Source organism: Lepeophtheirus salmonis, chromosome 3 (assembly GCF_016086655.4).
Source record: "Lepeophtheirus salmonis chromosome 3, UVic_Lsal_1.4, whole genome shotgun sequence".
In the NCBI taxonomy this organism is placed as follows: domain Eukaryota; kingdom Metazoa; phylum Arthropoda; class Copepoda; order Siphonostomatoida; family Caligidae; genus Lepeophtheirus; species Lepeophtheirus salmonis.
This window is the reverse complement of record NC_052133.2, coordinates 27,658,117-27,682,153: the sequence shown is the minus strand read 5'-3', so window position 1 is coordinate 27,682,153 and position 24,037 is coordinate 27,658,117. Positions and strand designations below refer to the sequence as shown.

The following is a 24,037-nucleotide window of genomic DNA, read 5'->3' as shown; positions in this document are numbered from 1 at the left end:
ATAGCAAAAAATTGCTATCAATTTGTACAAAATTACATATCGAGTAATAGTGCTGTGGTTTTTGAGACCGGTCTTTGTATTGAGACTGTTTTTTTTTATCGTTTTGGTCTTGTCTTGGTCTCGACACATCAAAGTCTTGGTGTTAATTTGGAACTAAAAATACTGGATTGGGTCTTGATTTTCGTCTCAAACTTTATAAAATCAGGCTTAACTTGGTCTCCATCGTGGTAACTGATTTTGCCCGATATCTATAAATTGGAATTTTTTGGAACTGCAATTACTGAAGAGAGGGAGAAGAGTTTAAGGTAATAGATACACTTAAAATTACAATTTTTAAAAGAATAGAAGAACTACGTGTAAGTAAGGGGATGACTCTGAAGGTCTGGAAATGATCTTGGCCTACCGGAGGCTCAAAAAAGGTATTTCAAATATACAATGTCGTGCTTCACCAGTAGTACCAGTAGCGAGCGTTTGTTCTACAAGGGCGAACAGATCCTGTGGAGGACTAAGGCTGAGAGACGACAACTTTGAGAAGCAACTCCTGTTAATGTCAAATAAAGAGCGGGAAGAGAAATGATTTATGTAGATATTTTATTATTCGCCGGTAGACTATATTTTAGTTTTTTTTTCTACAAATATTTTATTCTTTTATCATATTAAAATATTGTAAATAAATACATTTGAAAAATGTGTATAAATCGTTAATTTAAGTTAACAAGGTTAAGTTATATTTGAATATGATTTCAATTAAATTGATCTGATTGCTGATTGCAAATGGCCCTGATCGCTATATCGCAGTGAATTTCTGATTGCAATTTTTGATTGGATCGCAGTTTTTTTCCTGATTGCTTACAAGTCTGCTTATTTTTATATGATTAATGATTATGAATTATGATATGTTTTCTCCTAAGAATTAAAAAATAATTATGACAGCTTATATTACTAGTTTCTAGTATTATATGGATTGCCAATTGCAAAACGCTACTCCCGCTTTTTAGGAAATATAATCTTTATGTCTGTTCAAATATCAATGCAGTATAAAGGAATAAAAGGAGTCTAATATACAGGGAGTACATTATAAAATAAATTAAATCTTGCAGACATTTAGTTTAACCGTCGATTACTTAACATCTTAATAAACTATTCACTTTTAAAATCACCCAACCTTTCTATTATAACTACTTCTGTTTTGATTCAATAAGATATAAAAAAATATTCGTTTATTGCTAAATAAGTTATAAATAAATATTCTTCCTAGACGTGAAATATGCCTTCAACTTGCGTGGTTCCAAGTTGCCACACTGGTAAAACATCTGGTCGAAAGCTCTATGATAATAATATAAGAACTTCTTTCCATAAATTTCCAACATCAAACATGGAAATTCTTAATATATGGAAATATTAAACCTGGTAAAAAAATACTAAAGGTATATTTAATCTAGTAATATCTTATGAGTGTTTATTTAAAACTATTATTGTTAATATTGATGCTAAATCCGTTGTTAGCTCTAAAAAAGTTGTTTGTTGTCTTCATTTTAAACATTAAGATTTTGAAATAGAAACTAAATGGAGAACTAAGAAGACGACCCTTTCAGAAAAGTGCTATACCATCTTTAATATTAAAAACAAAAGTAACAATTAAACAAAGGACTAGTAATATGCCAATGGCTGAGGTGAGGCGTAAACAGAAGAGTGATAAAATAGAATTAATTGCGCAAACGTTTTTGAGAGAAGATGATATCTCAAATTTGTCGGAGCTTAAACAAAAATCGGTAATCAATTGTGTACCTACAAAAATAAAAATAGATTGGATGGAAGATGAAGTTCAATTTCTGTACATAACAAAATCAGATTCAAGTATTTTGTACAACACACAAAATTAATAAAATGATAACACTCTTTTTGAGAGGATAATTAATTCTTATTTTGATTGAAGAACAAAGTTTTTATTTAATTAATTATTCATAACTATTGTTAATTAATTTTAGGTTGTCCAATTATTGTATTTAGTGTATGTAATAATTCAAAGAGACTTGAAATTTCAAATGTGGAATGCTACTAATAAGAAATAATTCATTTGGTGGTGGCAAAGCGAATAAATACATGAAGCAAAATTTTAAATTTACATGCTTTTTTTAAGACTAAGTATTAGAACCGTACCGTGTCTTCAGTTTGAGTAGTATCGATAATAACGCATTCGTACTATGGACTAATGCATGCATAACATGTTGAATAATCCACATTTAGGTTGTTAATCTATAATATTTATAAGTTTAAATTCCTGAGGTTAAAAGTACATATTTAAGCAAACATCCTCTCTCTATCCATCTATATTCTTGGCTGTTTCAATAAGAGGTCTCACTCACTTAGACTAATAAAACACACTAACTTTATTGAAGTAAAATCTATATACATCATTATTCAACGATAAAGTCCTTAGGGGAGAACCGGTCATATTTATCGGTGTAGCTAATCGCCACAAATATATATTTTTATATATGTGTACAGGGGAGGATGAGGCATCCTTGATAATAAATTCTACACAAACGAACTGCAAATATATACTCATCATGGAAATCAAATCAGAAACACTATTTTCAACACTTTTAATCAATTAGAAAAAGGAAAAACAATTTTACATGAGGTGAGACATGAATTACTTAATGTGAAGTCATTTAAAGATGAAAACAGGTTCATCAAGAGACGCTCTCCTCCAATACAAGAGAAATTTGATGAACTACAAGGAACTGAAAATCTCATTACTATGTTATGCATATTCCCTCAAATAATGTATTCCTTCGATGTGGTTTAATAAGAGGTCGCACCCCAATACTCAATAATAAAGGGATCTGCAGTTAAAAGTTAGATCTACAAGGAATAAAAGAAAATATTATATAAAAATTAACTCTTTCTTCGAGAGAATTAAATCCTACTTGATAATTGCTTTTGGAGGACTCTTTCAAGTTTGACCTTCAAAAAATAAAATTTTCCTTCAAAATCAGACTATCCAAAATTCCATGATTGTTTATTTAGATCATAAATAAGGGTTTTCAATGGACGATTGGATACGGGATAAGTCCCTATCATTGCGTTCATGATTCATCACTTTTTAACAATAATTAATTCTTCTCTTCTACAATTGTTATTTAATATAAGAATGATAATTTCAAAGGTTCTAATAACGAGGTTGCGTAGCTTGTGTCTATCCTGATGTTAAGTAATCTACTCATATTAAAATAGAAGAAAAAAACGGAAAGTATTTTCACATTCAATTTTTAAAAAATGAATATGATTTTAGATTAGCGATGAAATTTCTGGCCCTTTTGAGAAGAGCACTAGCTCTTTCGGCTCAGCTTACTAAAAAAACTCTTTCGACTCCCAAACGTCTCTGGAGATCTTTTTTGTTGCTTTAATCGTTATACTACATTTTTTATAAAATAATTCAAATTTTTGTTCTGCTGCATTATTTTGCACGAATTTTTCTAGAAAAGAAGGAAAAAAAAATTTAGTTAATTTTTTTTAAATAAAAAGCAAATTCATTTTGGGAGGGGCCCCTTATTAGTGGGGAGCAGACCCCCGTCGTTCGTTTCAAAGTAACGGTTCATAGAGCCTTTATGTTCGCGAACTACACAACTACTCTAGATGAGGTTTAGTAACGAGCTAAATATTAAAGTACTCAGTGAGTAACTACGTGTATGTGTGCTCGTTAAAAGGGAGGGTAACATCAAGGATTTATTGAGGTGTTATTATCTATATTAATAATAGTAATGGGGCGTCCCAAAAAATTATCGATGCCGATTCCCATGCGATTCTTGTAAAAAATCTGGATTCCGATTCTTTAATATTTAAAATAATAAAGTAAATCGATTTACTTTATTTATTATAAATAATATTTAAATTGATGTACTGCGAGCTGAATTTGGATGCATGAGTATGTTTGAGTTACTAAAAAAAACAATCGAGGAATTACTAGTTTTATTCGTTATTCGCTTGAATACTTGTTACTTGCTTTTGTCAGAGAAAAATTTACTTAAAAATTACTTTAATTTATTTGAATGAGTGTAATAAGCGTAATTCAATAGTTTTTATATAGTCTCCAAATCAATATTTCACTAAAGTCTGGTTATAACTTATAACCAGAGCATTAGTCAACTCAAGAAAATATCCTGAGCACATTCCCACTCCCGCTCAGTTACAGAGTTTGTGAGCGCACTCCCGCTCAATTAAAAAATGAGCGGCGTTCATTTTTTCACTCGTTTGGAGTATTTGAATATGACAACTCTTTATGATAGAGATTAATTTCCTTAAATTTTTATATATTATTTATTCCACAAAATGAAGAGAAAGAAGGTACAAGAATAAATAAAACATAAAGATATAACATTATATTTAAAATAAAATAAAAAATCCTTAAATTTTTCTATCCAAAGTTTTTACTATTAAATATTTGATTAATTGACAAAAGCCATTTTAGTCAGATCAAAGGATCAATGTCTTTGAAGAGGATGGAATTGAAAGTTCAATCTAGTATAAAAGGATGCTTGAAACATTTCAAGATTATGGCATTGCCGGACACAGGGTTGAGCAAGAGTATAATTTCCTATGATTATATAAGAGAAAATGGATTTCCTTACACTACCACAAATCAACGGTTGTTCAATGCAAGTAATTATCCTATGAAATATGAGGGAATTGCTCAACTTGAAGTTCCACATTCAAGTGGGAAAAGTATTATGGTTGATGTTATAATTACATCGTCTATGAAAAGAGAGTTTCTCATATGTTTAGATGATTTGAAAAGATTATCAGTCATCACGGAAGCGTTTCCAAATGTTTTAGTGAACAAAGTTCAATGCTTAAATAAAGAGATGGATAAAATCATGGGAGAATTTAAAGATATATTCAGTGACTTTAGACGATAAACCAATGTCTGGACCACCTATGAAAATTGAGTTGGATCCTCTCAACATATAAAAGCGCACAAAACTTTGACGGCACGTCCAATAAACATACATCAACAAGATAAAGCAAAGGCACTTATCGATAAATTAATTAAAGATGATATTATTGAACGAGTTTCTAAACCGACTGAATGGATAAGTCCTGCATTTTTCGTCAACAAAGAAGGAGGCAAGGGAGTCCGATTAGTAGTTGATTACACACGTCTTAAAAAATAGGTCAAACGTCCAATACATCCATTTCCAACAAGTAAAGATATAATGCAGAGTATCAAGCCTGATTCAAAAATTTTTGCTAAAATTGATTGTGTTCATGGCTATTTCCAAATCCCCTTAGAGGAGGAGAGCAAGAATCTCACTACGTTTCTTTTACCAGATGGTAAATTTCGATTTACATGCGCACCTATGGGCTTAAATGCCAGTTCGGATGAATGGTGTTCTCGTTCTGATCCTATAATTGAAAAGGTATGTGATGCTAAGAAGATAGTTGACGATATCCTTATTCAAGCACCTGATGAAGAAACTCTATTTCAATGGACACGTCAAACTTTAATAGAATGTAGAAAGAAAAATGAAAAGATTTCTGTAAAAAAATTTGTTTATGGACCATGTGTTAACTTTGCTGGTTATTCCGTTTCTGGTGAAGGTGTAAAACCAAATGAAGTCAAGCTCGAGGCTATACGTCAATTTCCAATACCAAAAATATATCAAGTTTAAGATCTTTTATGGGGCTTATCAATCAACTTTGACACTTCGTACTGGATTTGGCCCACATGACTACTAATTTAAGATCATTGCTGAAGAAAGATTGTAAATTTTTATGGCTAGAAGACCACACAGAGTCTTTTGAACAAGTAAAAAAAGCCTTGCTTAGTTCAAGGCTAATTGCCAGTTTTTTTAATCGCAAGTTGTCTACTCAATTGTTAACAGATGCTTCACGTTTGAATGGAATAGGATTTGCTCTAGTACAACGAGATAACGACAACTGCTTAAAACTAATTCAATGTGGATCAAGAAGCTTAACTTCAACGGAATCCAGATATTCTACAGTGGAACTTGAGTGTTTGGCGGTGCAATGGGCAGTTGCTCGTTGTAAGTATTACTTATACGGTTCAACTAAATTTCTTATTCTTAGTGATCATCGTCCACTTGTTGGTTTGTTCAAAAAGCAATTATGGATATCCCAAATAAACGCCTACAACGTTTCAGGGAGAAATTAACTGATTACAACTTCGAATTGGAATGGGTTCCAGGTAAATCTCATGAGATAGCGGACGCTTTGTCAAGAGCTCCGGTATTTGACCCACCTGAGGAGTCGGATGAGGAATTTGAGGATAACACAGTGTTATGTAACAAAATTTGTACAGATCCTAGTGTGTGTTTACAAATGGAACAATATTGATATGACGCAGTAGTAAATAGGACATGGGTGAATATCAAATGATATTACAAATGATATTACATGCATTCAGGTCGGGAACAGAAATGAAGAAATTTCCAATCAACCACCCAGCAAAACAACTATCGTCAATCTGGGATCAATTATCTCTATTTGATGATGATGAATACACACTCCTCATTTATGACAACAATCGTATTATTGTTCCTTCGGCCGAGCGGGAAAGAATCTTACAATTACTTCATATAACTCATGCAGGCATTGTCAAAACAAGGAAGACGGCGCAACGACTCTACTTTTGGCCAAATATCAACAATGATATCAAAAACATGATAGAGAAATGTGATTCCTGTCAGAAGTTTTTACCAAGTAAGCCAGATGAACCAATCATTAATTCAGAGGCCAAATATGCAATGTCACATGTGGCTTCCGATCTCTTTGAGTATAGGGATGTTCACTATCTTCTAATGGTTGATAGATTCAGTGGTTTTCCTTTTGTAGCCAAATTAAATTCGTTGTCTACAGATGCTGTTACAAAAATTATATTCTCATGGTTTCATTGTTTTGGATTCCCAAAATATATTCGTACTGATGGAGGACCACAGTATAGAAATGAATTTGATAAATTCTGTGAAAAATATATTATTATCCATGAGATAAGTTCACCGCATAATCCTCAAAGTAATGGTTTAGCAGAGCAAGCAGTCAAGTCAGTTAAGTCAATCATCAAGAAAACAGATAAGACCAATATAGAAGCAGAATTATTTGCTTGGAGAAATACACCCAGGGCAGATGAATTTAGTCAGACACAAATGATGTTCAGCAGAAGACAACATGGTTATTTGCCAACACAACCTAATGGTAATGGAAAAATCGATTCAAATGATGTTTATGAGAAACGAAAGAAAACAATAACTACCGATAATTCAAACGGTGATCCACCAGAGTTCAAGATTGGGAACAATGTATTGGTAAAAACCCTACTTCCAAAACTTGGGACACTAAAGCCGTGATCAAAGACATCCGAGATCATGGGAGATCATATATATTGATTAAGAACAATCGTGAATTTATTCGAAATAGGAAGTTCATGAGGCTAAACAAATCAGGAATATTGACCGAGAATCTCAAATCTGGAGACGAAAACATAGAACATAGAATGTTGAGGAGGAGTGACCGGAATAAAAAGAAAACTGTTAAATTTAATATTGATTTCTAAATTGTGTATATATATGTTTTTTTGGAAAAAATTTAACGTCATTTAAAACCTTATGTATATTCCCTTAAAATCTTAGGAGGGTATGATGAGTTGCGTGTTTATTTATGTATATTAAGCTGCGTTACATTTTATGCAAAGTCATTTCGTATATGTTATCTTGTATATAATATAATAAAGAAGTAACTCAATAGGTGAAGAAGTGAAGAATTATTCCTAAGTGCAAGAACCTAATCACTGCAATTAATTACATATCCCCAAACAGTGTGTCTTGAGGGCATTTCAAGTGTTCCGTACTATTTGGAACAACTATACATTATTTGAAATAGCTTATTTAATCCAAAGAATTGATTTAATTAAAATAGGTGTATGAAGAAATTTTTATTTGTCTTTTTTGGTGTACCTTGGGCACAAAAGTTTCGGAACTACTGTCTTAGGAGATATGTTATTACGAGGTTTCGTATCCAACTAAGCCTGATAATTAGTTTGAGCTGAAACAATGTTTTTCAAGTTATACTTGCATGACATTTTGAGAATTTATGTCAATTTCCAACATAAAAATAATAAAAAATCGTATTTCAGTTAGAAAATTTGTTTACAATAAGAAAAATTTATCTTCCAAAGTAATCTTCACACTGGAAGGAGATGGTTAGTGTCTCTGAGGGAACTGATGTCTGAGTCTTCTTAGAGTTGTCACCTCTCTGAGAGGCAAACTCATCAACCAGCAGAGAGGGACAGATACAGCATAGAAAAAAAAGATTCCATTTTATGTTGAGACATAACTTTAATCGTCTTTCCTTGTTATCTTTAAAACTATTCTTTTACTCGAATTTTTCGATGTTATCTCATAAGATGATGAAAACGGAAAAAGTAATACAAATTTATATAAATGAGCGAAAATTCGAGCGGTTTTTTCGCTCCTATAAAATAGTGAGCGTGCTACACTCTGTCTCGAGAGTTTGGAGCGTCGCTCACGAATGCCTTGTAGATAATACGCCATCTATTGCGCCGCAAGAATTTGAGCAAGTGAGTATTTTTCTCTTAGAAAAAATTATCAACTTGGATTAATAGTATACATTACACAATACTCTACAAGTTTCTACACAGTGTTGCCTGTGGAAAAACATAAATTATAAATTTAACAGAGAAAAGAAGTCAGTCTGGGAAGATTCACATGTTATAATCGGTTCGAAAAAGAAAAAAACAGTGAATTCCAAGTTTGGCGAGTTCCCAAGTTTTGACGGGTTCCAAGGTTTTGTCAAATTTTTGCAAAAGCAAGGTTTCCTAGATCAATTTACTAAACATGTTCCCCTAAAATAACAATACCTGAACCGACCACATGTATTTAGAACACATTTGTTCATGTTTCATTTGTGTTCAATTTGTTTCTTCTCAGTTTTCGAGCATATATTATGACAAATTATTGTATTACAAAATTTATATAATTAATAGACTCAATTAACAAATTCACATGGTATTTTTTTATATCTTGACGGATATATATATATTCTTTTTTTAACATGCCCATTCCACAATGGATTTTCACCTTTGAGTATATAACTTCAAAAAAGAAAAATTAGATGAAAAAATTGCATTTTGCATTGGAGTAACAATCATATTTATAGAAATTTAAACAATAAGCTAAATTATATTAGTCAGGGAAAGTTTCATTCAGTCCTTCAATCAATTAAACAAAAAAATATATAATTATATTTTATCTAATATCTAGCAAATTTTTACCCGGCGTTGCTCGGGGCAAGGAGGGAGTGTAAAATCATACTGGAAATGGTCAATGACAATATTATTTCTTCTTAATGTTTAGACCCTTTCGGTCCGGGCAAGCATTATAATCAAAAAGGGAAAATCCAAAGAGGAATGGGCATGTTAAAAAAAATAAACCTAAAATCAATATGGTAACCCAATTTGACGAATGTTTTGGGAGAGAAAGATTCATGCTCATGACGTTTGATTAGATCAGCTACAATCAGCTGCGACGAGAGGAAGAAAAAAGGGATATAAACAAGGACATTTGCTGGAATTACTAAGATTTCGATCCCCAATTCTACTCTGAGTCCAACAAGGAGTTACAATTATGTCTCCACAACAAATCCTCAGAGTTATTCTCCGTCTTTTATGAGCACACACGAACGTTCAAACAGGTTTTGAATATAATTAAATATGTTTCGGAAAGGTAAAGCTAATAGAAATACAAGGTTATACCACAACGTGTTTACGACTGATGTTTGACTTCCACCACGCTTTTAATAGTGACCTCATAGTGTATAAGTAGTTGCGTGTTTTGTTTACATTTTCCATCGTATAAAAAAAGAAAAAATCTACATTCGTGGTTCTATCATTTGACAAGTCTTCATTTTATTAAAAAACATTCAAACCCATTGAGGATCTTCCACGTCGTAGGGAAATCAAACCTTGAGGGATCCTTTGGAAAATGATGATAAATTATGTTGTTAAGAGAATCACAAATGGCAACTGCACAACTGACAGTTTCATTGCAAGAATACATGATACTTTTTCGGAATGGCGAATAGGTATTATTATTGTAATAATAATAATTAGTTAGAAATAATATATATATTATAAAATGTAAATAACATATAATACCATACTCCAAGGAAACCAAACTTTTCTCTCTTGGCACACAGCGTAGTCCCAATTCTTAATTTTGCCCTTTTGTGAATTTGTATTTGGAATCCTTTCTATTCACTATTACGTCAAAATCTCCTTCCCTTTGCCAGAAGTTAGTACGATACATCAAATTGAAAATTCTGGTGAGCCTATTACATGATGGTCTAACCTTGTATTTCTATTAACCTTGTAGGAAAGGATGTTCACTACTCAGGAATGAAATAATAATGACAACTGCTAAGGAAAATAAAATTCGATCTTTATACTACCAATTACAAATTAACAGGGAAGCTAAAAAACACACCGGATTTACATGTAGAATTATAATATATGTATTATTACTAGTACTAGTATGAGCCTGCCCGTTCCACGGATGCATGGGGTGAGGACACATTTGGACACAAAATGGAGGTGGTCAAATAATTTATATATCCAAATAAATAATGTTATTCATAACCTATGTTTGTCTATTTGAATCGAATGTTAAAGTGCCTAATTTATTCCAGAACAGTAATTAAAAAAACCCAAGAATAATAAAAAAAAAAAAATCGGTAGCCTCCTGGGTTTGATAAAAAAAAGTGATGTTCTCCAGAATTCTTCTTAAACAGGTATTGTGTACGGCGAAACTTCCACATTTACGTATGCTTAGAAGACAAACCAACAAATTGCTACCAAATAATCAGTTACGGTAAACAATCAACAGAAAGCTACGTAACAATCCTCTCAGTATGAAGCTAAAGCAAATTTATTGAATTTTCAGACAAATTTCTGGAAACTTTATTTTATCTACGAATCCAATATTCCATTAAAAATACATTTTTTTGCAACTGAAAAAAAACGAAACTGCAATTTTCACCAATTTCTTATTTGGCTAATTTAAAGAGTGTTATTATTAATATAGTTGTTTTTTGAGCCGCCAGTAACTTATTGACTTATAACTCAAACCTCTATAGAGTGTCCTTGAGCTCCAAAAAAGAGTTTTATTGTGTTTTGGGTATAGAATAAGCCCCACTTTTATGACCCCCCCCTCCAAATGGCACCTCGTCTTAGCATGGCCAAGTTCAAAAGAGGTACCCATGCAAAATTTTGGTCTACTAGGTTCAACGGTGTAGGCAAACAGAGAAAGAGAGGGAGACAAATTTTATTTTACATACAGGTATACAGATGTATGAGAAAGTATATCACTTATCAATAATAAAGTAAAAGATAACAATGTACCATAATAAATTAAGGATTTAATCATTAAAAGTTATATAGTATTTCTTATATTCAATTTTGATAAATTAATCATTATGAAGTTGTATATGGTTAAATGCGTGTGAAGTCCAGCCATCGCTTCTTTAATAACTATTAAACTACCTTTTTTTACTTTTTATGTATTACAGTCAACTTAAATGTTTTTACAGTTTTTAAACAGAATTCCTGATCATTGTTAAAGAGTCGAATATATCTCAATTTAGTTTATTTAAGCAGGTTAAGCATTATATTTTTAGTTGAAAGTATTATGATAGTTAATTGTAATTGAGTATTTACCCTAAAATAAATTTCAAACATGTTTTAGTTCATATTCTCTACAACTCTACTCCCCACCCAGTAAAGTACATAGTTGGAGTGAATAGTTTCTACTTACTTACCAGTGTACTAAGTAAGCCTATAAATAAATAACAAAATGATTAAAATTCATTCGCATAATATAAGTTGATTAGTTTAGGAGGTGATGAGTCGATCTGAAAGACCAAATAGTACTGATGGGGAAGATCAAGATTCTCATGTTACTCAAGTTGCCGATAGTGAAGGAACATGGGACTACGATTTCAAACCAATGCCAACTTATGTTTTGTGTATCATTTTGATGACAAGTAATCTCTTTCTTCTGTTTTTAACTTTAATTCTACCGAGTATCTGTTGGAGAAAAAAGCATTGTTCAATTCGGCCATTTTCGTGGTTAATTTATGGACATGGCCTTCACTGGCTTATCCATCTAATCGGGGATCAATATTGGAAATATCATCATGCGAAATCAAAATTGGATGGATATATAGAATTTTACATTCAGACGAAAAACATACGAAGAGCACCATTCTATATCGTATCATTTGGAAATGCATTATTACTTATTGCTTCAACTATTCTTTATGAGAATTGCAAGTCTTATATTTGTGAAGAAGTTGATTATTTACGAGGACTTGTGACTATCGAAGCTCTTTCTATATTGAGGTCTTGATCATATGGTTTCAAATCCATTAAATTAAAATAAGTTTTTTGATCCTAAAATATTATGCTCATAAAAATATTTTATGGATTAGTACTCATTGGACAAATATAAATTAAAACTGTTTAGTCTTTTTTGAAACCATAAGATTCTTTTTTGCAGTCTAATTACTAAGTACCTTGTAAACTTGAAAAAATTTCATGAAACAAAAGCTCCTCCAGACGTGCTTAGACAAGATTGGATGAATAGATTAATCAGTAAACGTGTTCCAACTCTAGGCATAAGTGACTTGATAGGAGCTTCACCCGATAAAATACGTAACATTGTTCTTGACAGACAGTCTGAAGTCATAAGTCTTATGATGGTTGAAATAGATGAGTTAAGACTCAAGATAGATCAGTATACATTCACAACGCAGCCAAGTAATGGTTAATGTACTTTAAAATGTTTATTTTAACTTATTAATTTATATTTTAGTTATATTTATGCTCAAATAAATTTATTATTATGATTTAATCAGAAAAAGTTTTATTGTAACCTTTCCTCTCCTTTATTTCTCTTTAAAACAGTTTCCCGCAGACCAGATGTGAACCGTGAGAGGTTTTTATCTAGTCCTTCAATGACGTATACTTTTCATATTAATGTAAAACCATTTGTTAATCATTTTTGACAAAACTGTACTACTATTATAGAGCTGAGGATTCAGACAGGAGTTAGGCTCCAGCCGGACTCTCAATTCAAAGACTCTGACTCGGCTAGGACTCGTAAGCAAAAGAAACTGTTGACCAGCGGTTATTATTTCATAACTCATCATTGAATTAATACTATTTGATATAATGAAAAATTATTTATATAATGTAACTTGAATTCCTTATATAAATATTTAACAAAGGGATGCAAAATATTTTTGTAAGGAATTCATTTTAATAAGTTAATAGTTAACATTGCTAATTAAAGAATTATTCATTTTATACTTATAATGCTTTTTATGTTGTTGTTTGATATGCATTGTACATGCACGTACAGTAATGATAAGTTGATGACTTTAATCACAAACGTATAGAAGTTTATAACTTTTGGAGGATCAACAAGTCAGATATTGTATGTTGCAATATTCAATAATTTTATTTCTAAGGATATATAATTAAAGACATTAATTTTTCATCAATTAATTATCTTTGAAAGAGTAAACATATACAAGTCATAAAACAATGGATGTAATTTAATTTTGTACTTTATTTAAAGCAAAAATTTGGGCAATTGCTACTAATATCTGAAATTTCCTATCATGATTTGAAAACAAAGCTAACGACTAGGTATGTCGTAACTATGGGAGCTATCATGCCCGTGACTACCGCCCCAAAATATTGCTGTCATTTTTGTTTGTTGAAAGGAACACATTTTTTGACAATTCTGTTTAGTAACAATATTCAAAAATTTCAAAAGAAAAAGAAATTTTTCAAAAAAAAAAAAAAAAGAAGATAATATTTAAATGTGTTTTCTAAATAAAAGGTTATTTTTCAACTTTTATCCTTTAAAGTAATTTGCAATTTGCACTTTCTTGGCCTTTCGAAAGAAGAATCACATTTTCTCAAAATCGTCAACCCTCATTCGTCATACAAAAACATCTTAATAACGGTTCTAGCCCCCCTCAACAAAAAGAGGCCTGTCCTTCCAACTCAAATAAATGAACATATTCATACATATGTAAATATTTTGTCGAAAGGTACCTCATTATTGTTGTCAAACTTTTAATAAAGATATCAGAAAGTGGAAGTACATAATTGTTATCGAAAAATGTCATCTAAATTTATTTATTTTGGTCAAATATCAAAATAATTTTTCGAAAGGACAAATTTTGTATTAGAAAAAAAAGTCGTTCATAATTTCAACAAAAAAAAATAGAAAATTATTCCTAGTTCAAAAATTTTAAGGAACAATGGAGAGAATAAACCAAGGAAATAGAAATTAAGCTTGTGTTTTTTCTTCATATGGAAAAAAACACTTCATGATTGGATTCATAATTAAATTTATAAAATATTTTTTAGCTAAATGTAGATTACAGAAATGTTCTTTGGCAAATTGTCCTTGAACAGTTAAGATTAATAATAAAAAATCATTTCTTTAGTTGTGTTATTTTTAACAGATAATTAATAATTTACTTGTTAGAATGGAATAGTTATGCATATTTTTATGGTTTGAAAATACTTTGCATGGATTAATCTGTAAAAAGTACTTTAATAAATGAAAAGCAATACGGAAAAACAAATAAGTTTGAATAATAATCTCCGACATATAATTATGGTCCATAAGGAAAAAATATAATATTTTATTATTAATTATTAGATTATTTATTAAATGCAATTGAAATCAGAACTGATTTCACTGTAAAATATTAGAGCTCCTAATAATGTCTTTAAGATATTGATAGTGATAATCAGATATGCGAATTATCATATAATTTAATATTTTTCTTCAATGTAAATCTGAAAAATCGCTTTTTAGCTTTTTAAAATTAGGTTTAACTTTTCTTTAACATACTAGTGCTCATGTATTCCATTTCAAATTTACTGGAGTTCGAAATTTTCGAAGCATTCTCTCAATTGAAAAATATAACTCTAGTAAAAGAATTAATAATTTGTGTTTTCTTTCACTATTTGATTGTTGATTTCTAAGGGAAAACAAAGTTATTAATTACAAGTTAATAAAAACAAATCATAAAAAAAGCATTGTATTATCATATTTATTTTTTATTTTTTTCGAAAACATGATACTTAAGATAATTATCGAAGTTAAAATGCAAGTATGTGAAAATACTTCGTGGTCTTCATGTCTTTTGTTAGAGATTTATCAAGGAAAGAGCTCAAAATATTGAACGTTTATGTTATGAAATATTGAGTTGTAGTATTGCTAATGATGTTAGTCTTGAAATAATAAGTAATAATTTACAAAAATCTCGTGAAAAATGGAATTGAATCCAGCAAAGAAAAACAAAAGTTATATGGATATCTTTTGAAAAGAGAATGTATTGCTCTCTTCGGTCCGCTTCAAAAAAGTATAAATATAAGACGCGCCAGCTTTTTGAGATTCTATACAATTTTCGTCGTTGAGAAGTGAACGTCTCTAATTTTCCTTAGTTAATAGGTAATAATGGCAGAAACAATGGAAGGTCAATCCACCTCAAGTGCATCTCCTATCTCTAAAAAAGAGAAAAAAAGTCCTGAAAAACAAACCAAGTCAAGAAAAGTTGCTGCTTCACATCCTAAATATGTGGATATGGTTGTTGCTGCAATTCATGGGCTTAAAGAGCAGAAGGGCTCCTCCAAGCACGCTATTCTCAAGTACATCATGGCCAACTACAAAGTAGGGGATAATGATAAGCACATCAATGCACATGTTAAGATTGCACTCAAGAGTGGCTCCAGTGACGGAGTCTTAAAGCAAGTTCGAGGAAATGGGGCTGCTGGGTCCTTCAGAGTCACGGATAAAAAAAAGAATACAAGCAAATCCTCTCCCAAAAAAGCTAAAGTGGCTTCTTCTACTATTAAGAAGGATAGCTCTGTCAAGAAGAGTCCAGTCACAAAGAAGACTTCGAATAAAAAGACCAAAACAGTCGACAAGAAAACACCCAAGAAAGTGGCCGTCAAAAAGCCTGCCCCAAAGAAGACTCCAGTTAAAAAAATTTCTAAAAAGTCTCCTGCTAAAAAATCCCCGAAAACTCCTACCAAAAAGGCAACATCCAAGAGAAAGACTTCGGCAAAGAAGTGATTCCAAATAATCATAGATTAGTGGAAGGACAATAATTATGGAATAGGATAATTATTTCTTTCTCCCTCTAAAAGTACAACTCCAATTTATTATCTCAATTTTTATTTTTATAGACAGACATTCTTATAATAATAATTCATAATTGTTCAGTTCAATTTATTATATTTTAATATTAATATATATATATATATATCGACATACTCTATATAATTTCTGAAATTTTGTGCAACATTTGTTTATCATTATTTATTCAGACGTTCGTTTGACTTGCTAATATGTAAATCCAATGAAAATAAAAGCCATAAAATATTATGTTTTCCTATGCTTAATTAATTATTTTACTACTCGGAAGGTGATGCAACATACATTAAAAATATAAAGTTTACACAAGGTTATATAAAAACATCAGCTAATTTATCCTGTTCTATTTTTTAATAAAAAAGCGTCATAGAAGCATAAACTTTTCTTTAAATGTATCCCCAACTTCTGCAAAAATTGTTTTGATGGCTATAGTGTACATGTTTAGTATTATACTGTCGGCTTTATGTAGTTTTCACTCCCTTGGATTCATCTGAAATTTAACAATTAATAATACGATTACTCTTGAGATAAAATTAGCATGAAAATGATGGCTACCATTAGAAACAAATTTCAGGGAGTGGCTAAATATTCAAAATCTCGAATTTCCTTTTGGGCCTTCGTTAAGAAACTCATGTCCTAGGCCATTGCCACATTTTCCGCAAGAAACCTTAATAAAAAAAAGTAAGTTTAATTAATAATATAATTTCATTAAAATATAAATTTAGCCAGGGAAAACATTATATACTTTATATGCGTTTTTCCTTTCTTGTTTTTTAGATAAAGAGTCCGAACGGATGGGATGATAAAAGGCTGGCCAAGGGGTTTGATGTTCAAACTTGGACTCACTTGAAAATAGATCATTATCACATTGGGAACATACATATTTACCTGTCGAATAAGAGATTTAATAGAATATATAATAATTAAATATATCTACATTCAAATCTTTCAATATTAATTAGAAAAATATATAATACCCGAGGAAAAATGATCCCGATACACTTCTCCTTTATTCCATCTAGAGCAAAATGACATACTAGCTATATTAAAATTAAACTCTACTCGGCGTAATAAACTAAACTACGTTTTTATTGTTTAAATTCGTGATAATAAAAAAATATCCAAAAGTGAGGCTAAAAAGAGAGCAAGAAATCATATCAGTAAGCTGAAAAATAGCTGATAAACCCCCTTTTATTAGAATCGAGAATTCAAAATGGCATGATTAGAAATTATGTTAATACTTATTTATTAAAAAAAAATAATTTAAATCTATTTTTAACTTCATTATCATCTCCTTTATATATTTTTGATAATAAATTAATACCTTTTGCTTATTAGTTATTTTAATATAACCAATAGTCTATATTTAATAGAACATCTCAGCTTAGTTCATGAATAAAAAATAATAGTACGGTTCAGACGAACATTTAATGAGTTGTAAGACTCATAAAAAATTGTGTTTAAAATATTGCAAATAATTTTCTATAACTTATTCGGAAGTACATAGATAAGATTAGTTAGTTAACATAGTTTTATTCAGTTCATACAGTATCTTATAAGTTATAAATTATAATTTATAGTTATTTTTGTCCCCATGTAAATCATGATTACCAAATTCTTACATCATATTATTGAATATGACGTCAGAGATCAGAATATCCTGATGCTGAAGAATGTCACGTGAGTATAGTTGCCTAGAGTAAGAAACTATGGCACTGTAAACTGACTATAATTTGTACAAAAGAGATAATTTGTTGCCGGAGGCGTGGTCATTTATGTAAGAAATATATTAGTCTGTATATTGGTTGTTAATAGATTCTTCCATTGTGAATGTTGAGGAAAAAGATGTCGTCCTCCTCAAGTAACGATTTCTATTTATCTGATGAAGAAATGGACGAAGATATAAATTCCCTTCAATACACAAGTGAGGATGAGGATGATGAAGTTGATGAGGCGGATGATAAAGAGGAAGTAGGAGGAAAAGCGAAAGGGTCTTGTTTCGTTGATCATGAAGAGGGTGAAAATGGTAAAGGACGAAACGGAAAGAAGAAGAAGAAGCCTGGAATTATATATTTGAGTTCCATCCCACATGGCTTTAACGTCTCTCGTACAACAGCCTATTTCTCCAAGTTTGGACAAGTCGGAAGAGTATTCCTACAGCCAAGTAGAGTTTCTTCTCTCTTCATAACTTCTTTAATTAGTAATTTCTAACTCATTTACTTATTCTAGATTCACGGGATAAAAATAAATTAAAGAGTTTTATTGAGGGATGGATTGAATATATGAGCAAGTCTGTGGCTCGGGAAGTTGCTGAATCTATAAACTGCACTCACGTTGGCGGGAAGAAGAGGAGTAAATCACATGATGTCCTTTGGAATGTCAAATACCTTCCTCGTTTCAAGTGGTCCCATCTAACCGAGAGGATGAATTACGAAAAAGTGGTGCATAATCAAAAAATGCGGAACGAAGTGTCTCAGGCCAAGAAAGAAGTAGATTACTTTAGGACAAATATCGACAAATGCAAAAATATAAAAACTGACGAAATTCAATCGCCTCGCCCCTACGATTTCTTTTTGAAAGATACTGAATCCGCCATATTCGCTAAACGAAAAAGACAAAGCACGACACAATCCCCATCTCCCTACAAGAAGTCAAAACGCGAAGCAACTATAATCCCATCCAAAAAAGCTAGGAAGAATAAAGGGAAAGGGAAATCATCGACTCAGAAAAGATCAGAGTTCCTTAAAAATGTATTTGGTGGATCAGCAGATTAGCCTCCACCTTTTTCTCTGTTATCCTGCGTTTTTATTTCATAATTGGTCAAAATATATTTGACGACCTCGCTTTCTTGTTTGTGCAAATTTTATGGAAACATGGCCGTATGGAAGTAATTCGGGATAAATGGTATTTGTTACTATGTATGTTCACTATTTTGTAAAATAATTCATATTCATTCTGGTGGAAAAAATAAATTTACAACTTTTTCTATGCTATCTTTTTTTTAATTATTTTTTTTTACACTTAAACCTCTTAATAAAATAATATTAGAAGAAAAACAAAATAAGACTTATATGCACAAATAAACGGCTCTTTTCTCGTCAACAAGAAGCTTGTCGATGATAATATCTTCTTTAGGGTGTGACACATCTATAAGGGATACTCCTAGCTTGACCGAACCATCCTCTTCTTGGGATATGTCTTTCACTACGGAAACGAATTGTTTATTTACTGACCGATTACTAAACCATATCGCGTCAGCAGGAGTCCAATCTCCATTCACTGGGACTATATCTGATAGGTAATTAAGGTTAAACTCGTGAGATCTATATTATGTATATGTTACCTGACAAAAAGGCTTTAATAGCCTGCATAGGAAGGTTTCTAAATTGGGGCCACAATGGCTGCAGATTCTTTAAATTTACCATAGCGAAGTCCCCGTAATCAACAAATTTAACAGTTATCGTCTGATCGTCGAGTACTCTATCAACTTTAATTCGGTACCAAAATCCATCCGAGTGAACTGCTGCAAAAAACGAATCCTTACTAAGGTCTTCCAAAGTTATGTCGACGACACGACGAGTCGGACTAGAATAAAATTCGATCATTTCACTTGTAAGTATTTCTAAGGATTCTGTTTGCCTCCAAGGTTTTACCTGTATGATTAAGTAAAAAAAAAATATATTCGTAGGCTTAAGAAAATAAGAACAAAAATCGTTTACATAAAAAGTGCTAGGATTTGCTGCTAATGTAACAGTGACATCAAAATATTCCTCTTTTTCTGGAATTTTGGGAGGAACTAAGCCTTTCAAAGATGCAATATCAGAAAATAAAAGCTCATCTTGAGGTGATAATGAGCTTCTTTTCTTATCATTATCATCTGTTATTACATTGGTGGGACTCGTGGAATTTTCAAAATCTTGATTATTAACAATAAAAAGTTCCTTTAGCTGAGATATAATTGAATTAAATGAAACACTCAGTTTATCATCTTCCTTAGCATAAATTTCTACTTCAGGTGTATCGCCGGATGAGGAAATGACTTTTAAAGATAAGAGCTTATTTTCTGGAGCAAGATTTTTCAATCTATTTGTGGTTTCTTCTGTCCACTGATAAGTGCACGGTATATTGGCTAATCTACACTTCAATGCCTAAAATAATATAAATTAATTTATAAAATTTTCAATTTAAATAATTTATGAAAACTTACCTGATAAGGAGTTTCCGATAAGAGTTTTGTAGATCCAATGTCACGCAAATCACTTAAGTCAACTTCATCATGACTTCCATAATCAATATGTACAATCTCAACCTTAATGAAAATTTATGTATATATATTATTATTTGTAACAACTACATACAAATAGCAACAAGATATTTCTAATACCTTAAACAACAATAAAATTCCGTAAATTAATCATCTCACTAAAGAGAGTGATCCGTAAAATATATTTGTCAATTTAATTACTTATATAAATCAAAACATTGTATGTATTACCTTTTCATCGATTACTTCTGTTGTAAGGAGAGCAGCTCTTAACCACCTATTATCTGAACGATTTCTTGCTAAATATAATGTATTTATATCCAAACTATGTGAAAACTCTTGCTCAAGTATTTTATCCTTAGTTTCATCAATTAACTTCTCTATCAAATTTATTGTCGGCGTTTCTCTTTGAATATAACAGATTCCTGTACTAGAAACATAAGAAAGATAGACTGAGACTACTTCCTCCCCAGCGGATGGTAAGATGCTACTATTGCAATTGACTCCTTCATTTGAGAGTTCAAGAATCTTTTTATTTATATTAATATCCTTTTCAGTAGATGTGTCAAAGAGAATAAGTGTTGGATCAGTACCCTTTTCTCCTCTAGATACAACTTCCGCAACAAGGGATCTACCAAGAACATTTTCTCTCATATAAGTGAGAATAGTATCATCAGCATCAACTAAATTTTCAAACCCCGCAAGTTTAATAGACAATGCCTGTGGTGGTAATTTTAAAAACTTAGGGTGAATTGGTCTTAAATTTTGAACATTTAAATCGTCTTCATCTCCATGGTCAATAAAGTAGCATGTAACTTTTATACCGTGAACATTTGTAACACGAACTCTGTGCCAGTCTGTATCAAGTTTAGCTGCATATAAGCACCCAACAAGAGGTTCATTCACTAGTGGTAGTTTAGATGAATAGTCATAGTAATATAATTCCATATCAGTAGTTAAATCTTCAAAAATTTTATTATAGTTCTCGCTGAGTAGACGTACAACAACTTCATTTGGACTCGAAATGACAGTAATATACACATCCCAATAAGTTTCCTCTGAAATACTTATAGGTGGAAGAGCTTTCCCAGAGTAATTATCGTCAACACTTAATAGCTCTTCAAAATTATCCTCCTTTGTGTCTCCTTTCAGATCAGAATGAACAGAAGTGATTTGTGCATCAACATTTTCAAGACCATTATTATTACTATTCACTTTTGGTTCTTCTTTTTCTTTCATAGGAAGAACAATATAATGGTTTTCAATAGGAATATCAATTCTAAGATGGTGTTTCGTCGGAATAATTAGCTGTGGCCAGTCGGGAGGTAACACCTCTTCATATTTTGCTTTGTACTCTACATCAATTTGTGTTGACCAAATACCATTCCATTTGTCTCCAACAATTTCGACAATTCGATCAGCAATAAGCGAATTGATTTCACCTGCTTGTCGAAAATTGAAGCCATCATTATGCTTATTATTTTGAGTTTCCCGCTTTAAACCAAGTGAATCTACAGCAAGACGAGCTGCTGCTTCCTCAGCTAACTCTTTAGAACTATATTCAATAGGGAATGTTCGAAATGATTGCCCTTCTACGGTTACAGATGATACATAAGTCCTGTGTCTCATTTTTTTTGAACCCATCTCAGAGGTTTTAAATTCGGGTGTACCATATCCTTTATCTTGATAATATTGTGTTAAATCTTTGACGTAAGAGCGTTCTGGAGGATTCTGATTTTTCCCCCCTGATTTTGAGCGAGGATGGTGGTTTGGTTTTCCAGAATGAAATGTACCAATTTTAAGAGGATAGGAACTATTAATGGTAAAAAGAAAAGCAATAGAAGAACTAAAAATAAAAGAAAGAAAGAAATGAAGGTACGAACTTGGAATGATTGCTATTGGACTGATTGTTAGTGAAGGAGTGATGAGTGGAGGGAGTTCGTAGTTTTTGATGAGATGGATATGGGCGATATGTGCTATTGGCAATGCTACTCCTCGGAGGTAATCTTCCTGAGCCCACTTTCCGGGAGTTGGTCGGCCGCCTTCCGCCACGAGGATGGTTGCTGTTGCCATTTGTATTCATGGGAGAGGGAGGAATCCAGTTGGATCTTTGATTGGGTCTTCGCCCCGCCGAGAGGCCATATTGGGATTGGACACGCCTTTTTCCCCCTTTTGCGGAGGACTTCTTCTGGTGGCTCACCAGGTTGTCAATGTGATGCGTTGACTCCGTTGCCACGGGATGAATGATGATTCGACCATTCGTCTCCATAATACGGCACACATCCCTCGCCTTGGAGAAGAAGTCCGTGAGTGTGTTGTGTCCTAAACTCCGAAACGGAATGTTGTCACCCACGAGATCTTTATAGTCTTTATTAATCTGATCCAGCCCGACCCCACCCTTGCTGCTTAGGAGGCAGGCACGAATCAGATCTACAACTTCTTTTCTTTGATCTTCAGTCGACATCATTCAATTACAAGGGAATCAGATCATAAGTTCTCTCCATTCGACGATAGACAAATTACCAATAATTTCACTTATTCTCTTTCACATGTTCCTTCCTCTTTCTTTCCTGTCTTCACCTCTCTTTCTCTCTTTCTCCCCCTATCTCTCTCTCTGTACGTGTCTCTCTCTCTTTCTCCACTCTCAGCTCCTTACCTCAGATATACATAAATCATATTTTACTAGTAGTTAGTACATTTCTATATTAGAGTATTTATTTATTTATTCTATTCAGTACTCCCTCTCACTTGATTCCTTCCTTCACCAGCTTCCCTTCCTCCCTCCCTTCCTCTCGATCATCATTAATTCGGCATTCCCTCAGCTCAATTTCTCTCTCTTTAGCTCTCCCTTTGTACATTACTTTTCTATTTTATCGAAAGATTCTTCCCTAGCTTCTCAATTTCATTTTTAGTCTTTCCCACCCTGAGTAGGGGGGACGAGGAGACCTTTTACGATTGCTTTGATATCACAAGCTATATAGTGTCTCAATTTCCTTTAGATATGACAATAGGCTAAAACATGAGATCTTTTTTGTGGGTTGAATTTTCTATTTTGTCAAATTTAGGTACATAGTAAAGGTGAATATATTCTGATTTCCAAAAAAGAGGACTTTGATGGGAGGGTTATAGATTAATAAATTTTGATTTGCGTTTTTTGAAGAAACGCTTGGTCTATTTTAGAATTGAAATAAAGAAAAAATATTTAGGATCTTTATAAAACTTTATGTTTATTAAAAAAAACAACTTCCAGGCAGGCTGTAATAAGAAAACGATTGCTCACACTATACATGGTGAGCCAAAGAAAATGTTTTTGAAGCTTGACATAAACAACAATCATTTCTACGTGGCAAAGATAGGTGGAGTTTGCGGAAGGACCAGAGGAATAGGCCCCTGATCCCCAAAATTTATTATTTGAAAATGTATATTTTGTATACTTAGTAAGTAAACAAATACAATTTAGCCTCCCTAGTGTAAATTTCAAACTCTGCCTGTG

At 32.0% G+C, this 24,037-nt stretch overlaps 4 protein-coding genes and 1 long non-coding RNA gene across 5 annotated transcripts; 4 read left to right on the top strand and 1 right to left on the bottom strand.

The window, feature by feature from the left end:
• Positions 1 to 9,347: 9,347 nt before the first annotated feature.
• LOC139904854 (uncharacterized) lies at positions 9,348 to 10,924 on the top strand. Its single transcript, XR_011779103.1, has 3 exons — positions 9,348 to 10,122; positions 10,207 to 10,331; positions 10,413 to 10,924. It is a non-coding gene; the product is annotated as an uncharacterized lncRNA (long non-coding RNA).
• Positions 10,925 to 11,858: 934 nt separating this feature from the next.
• On the top strand, positions 11,859 to 12,940 carry LOC121114817 (transmembrane protein 192). Its single transcript, XM_040708896.2, has 2 exons — positions 11,859 to 12,436; positions 12,594 to 12,940. The coding sequence occupies exons 1-2, from the start codon at positions 11,937 to 11,939 to the stop codon at positions 12,862 to 12,864; spliced, it is 771 nt and encodes a 256-aa protein (XP_040564830.1). The 5' UTR covers positions 11,859 to 11,936; the 3' UTR covers positions 12,865 to 12,940.
• Positions 12,941 to 15,514: 2,574 nt separating this feature from the next.
• Positions 15,515 to 16,511, top strand: LOC121114815 (putative histone H1.6). The gene has a single exon (XM_040708894.2). It carries the CDS (start codon positions 15,582 to 15,584, stop codon positions 16,197 to 16,199), a length of 618 nt encoding a protein of 205 aa, XP_040564828.1. The 5' UTR covers positions 15,515 to 15,581; the 3' UTR covers positions 16,200 to 16,511.
• Positions 16,512 to 17,057: 546 nt separating this feature from the next.
• LOC121114814 (activator of basal transcription 1) lies at positions 17,058 to 19,273 on the top strand. Its single transcript, XM_040708893.2, has 2 exons — positions 17,058 to 18,444; positions 18,510 to 19,273. The coding sequence occupies exons 1-2, from the start codon at positions 18,111 to 18,113 to the stop codon at positions 19,052 to 19,054; spliced, it is 879 nt and encodes a 292-aa protein (XP_040564827.1). The 5' UTR covers positions 17,058 to 18,110; the 3' UTR covers positions 19,055 to 19,273.
• On the bottom strand, positions 19,261 to 23,416 carry LOC121114812 (tudor domain-containing protein 7). The gene is made up of 6 exons (XM_040708892.2): positions 22,428 to 23,416; positions 20,776 to 22,357; positions 20,488 to 20,589; positions 20,000 to 20,428; positions 19,624 to 19,933; positions 19,261 to 19,571 (listed from the first exon to the last, which is right to left on the bottom strand). Exons 1-6 carry the CDS (start codon positions 23,009 to 23,011, stop codon positions 19,348 to 19,350), a joined length of 3,231 nt encoding a protein of 1,076 aa, XP_040564826.1. The 5' UTR covers positions 23,012 to 23,416; the 3' UTR covers positions 19,261 to 19,347.
• Positions 23,417 to 24,037: the final 621 nt, after the last annotated feature.

Coding starts and splice junctions, on each gene's coding strand:
- LOC121114817 (XM_040708896.2), top strand. CDS start 11,937: ATGAGTCGATCTGAAAGACCAAATAGTACTGATGGGGAAGATCAAGAT. Junction 12,437..12,593: donor GAAGCTCTTTCTATATTGAG/GTCTTGATCATA, acceptor TCTTTTTTGCAG/TCTAATTACTAAGTACCTTG.
- LOC121114812 (XM_040708892.2), bottom strand. CDS start 23,011: ATGATGTCGACTGAAGATCAAAGAAAAGAAGTTGTAGATCTGATTCGT. Junction 22,358..22,427: donor TCCAATAGCAATCATTCCAA/GTTCGTACCTTC, acceptor TACCATTAATAG/TTCCTATCCTCTTAAAATTG. Junction 20,429..20,487: donor TATCGGAAACTCCTTATCAG/GTAAGTTTTCAT, acceptor ATATTATTTTAG/GCATTGAAGTGTAGATTAGC.
- LOC121114815 (XM_040708894.2), top strand. CDS start 15,582: ATGGCAGAAACAATGGAAGGTCAATCCACCTCAAGTGCATCTCCTATC.
- LOC121114814 (XM_040708893.2), top strand. CDS start 18,111: ATGTTGAGGAAAAAGATGTCGTCCTCCTCAAGTAACGATTTCTATTTA. Junction 18,445..18,509: donor AAGAGTATTCCTACAGCCAA/GTAGAGTTTCTT, acceptor TACTTATTCTAG/ATTCACGGGATAAAAATAAA.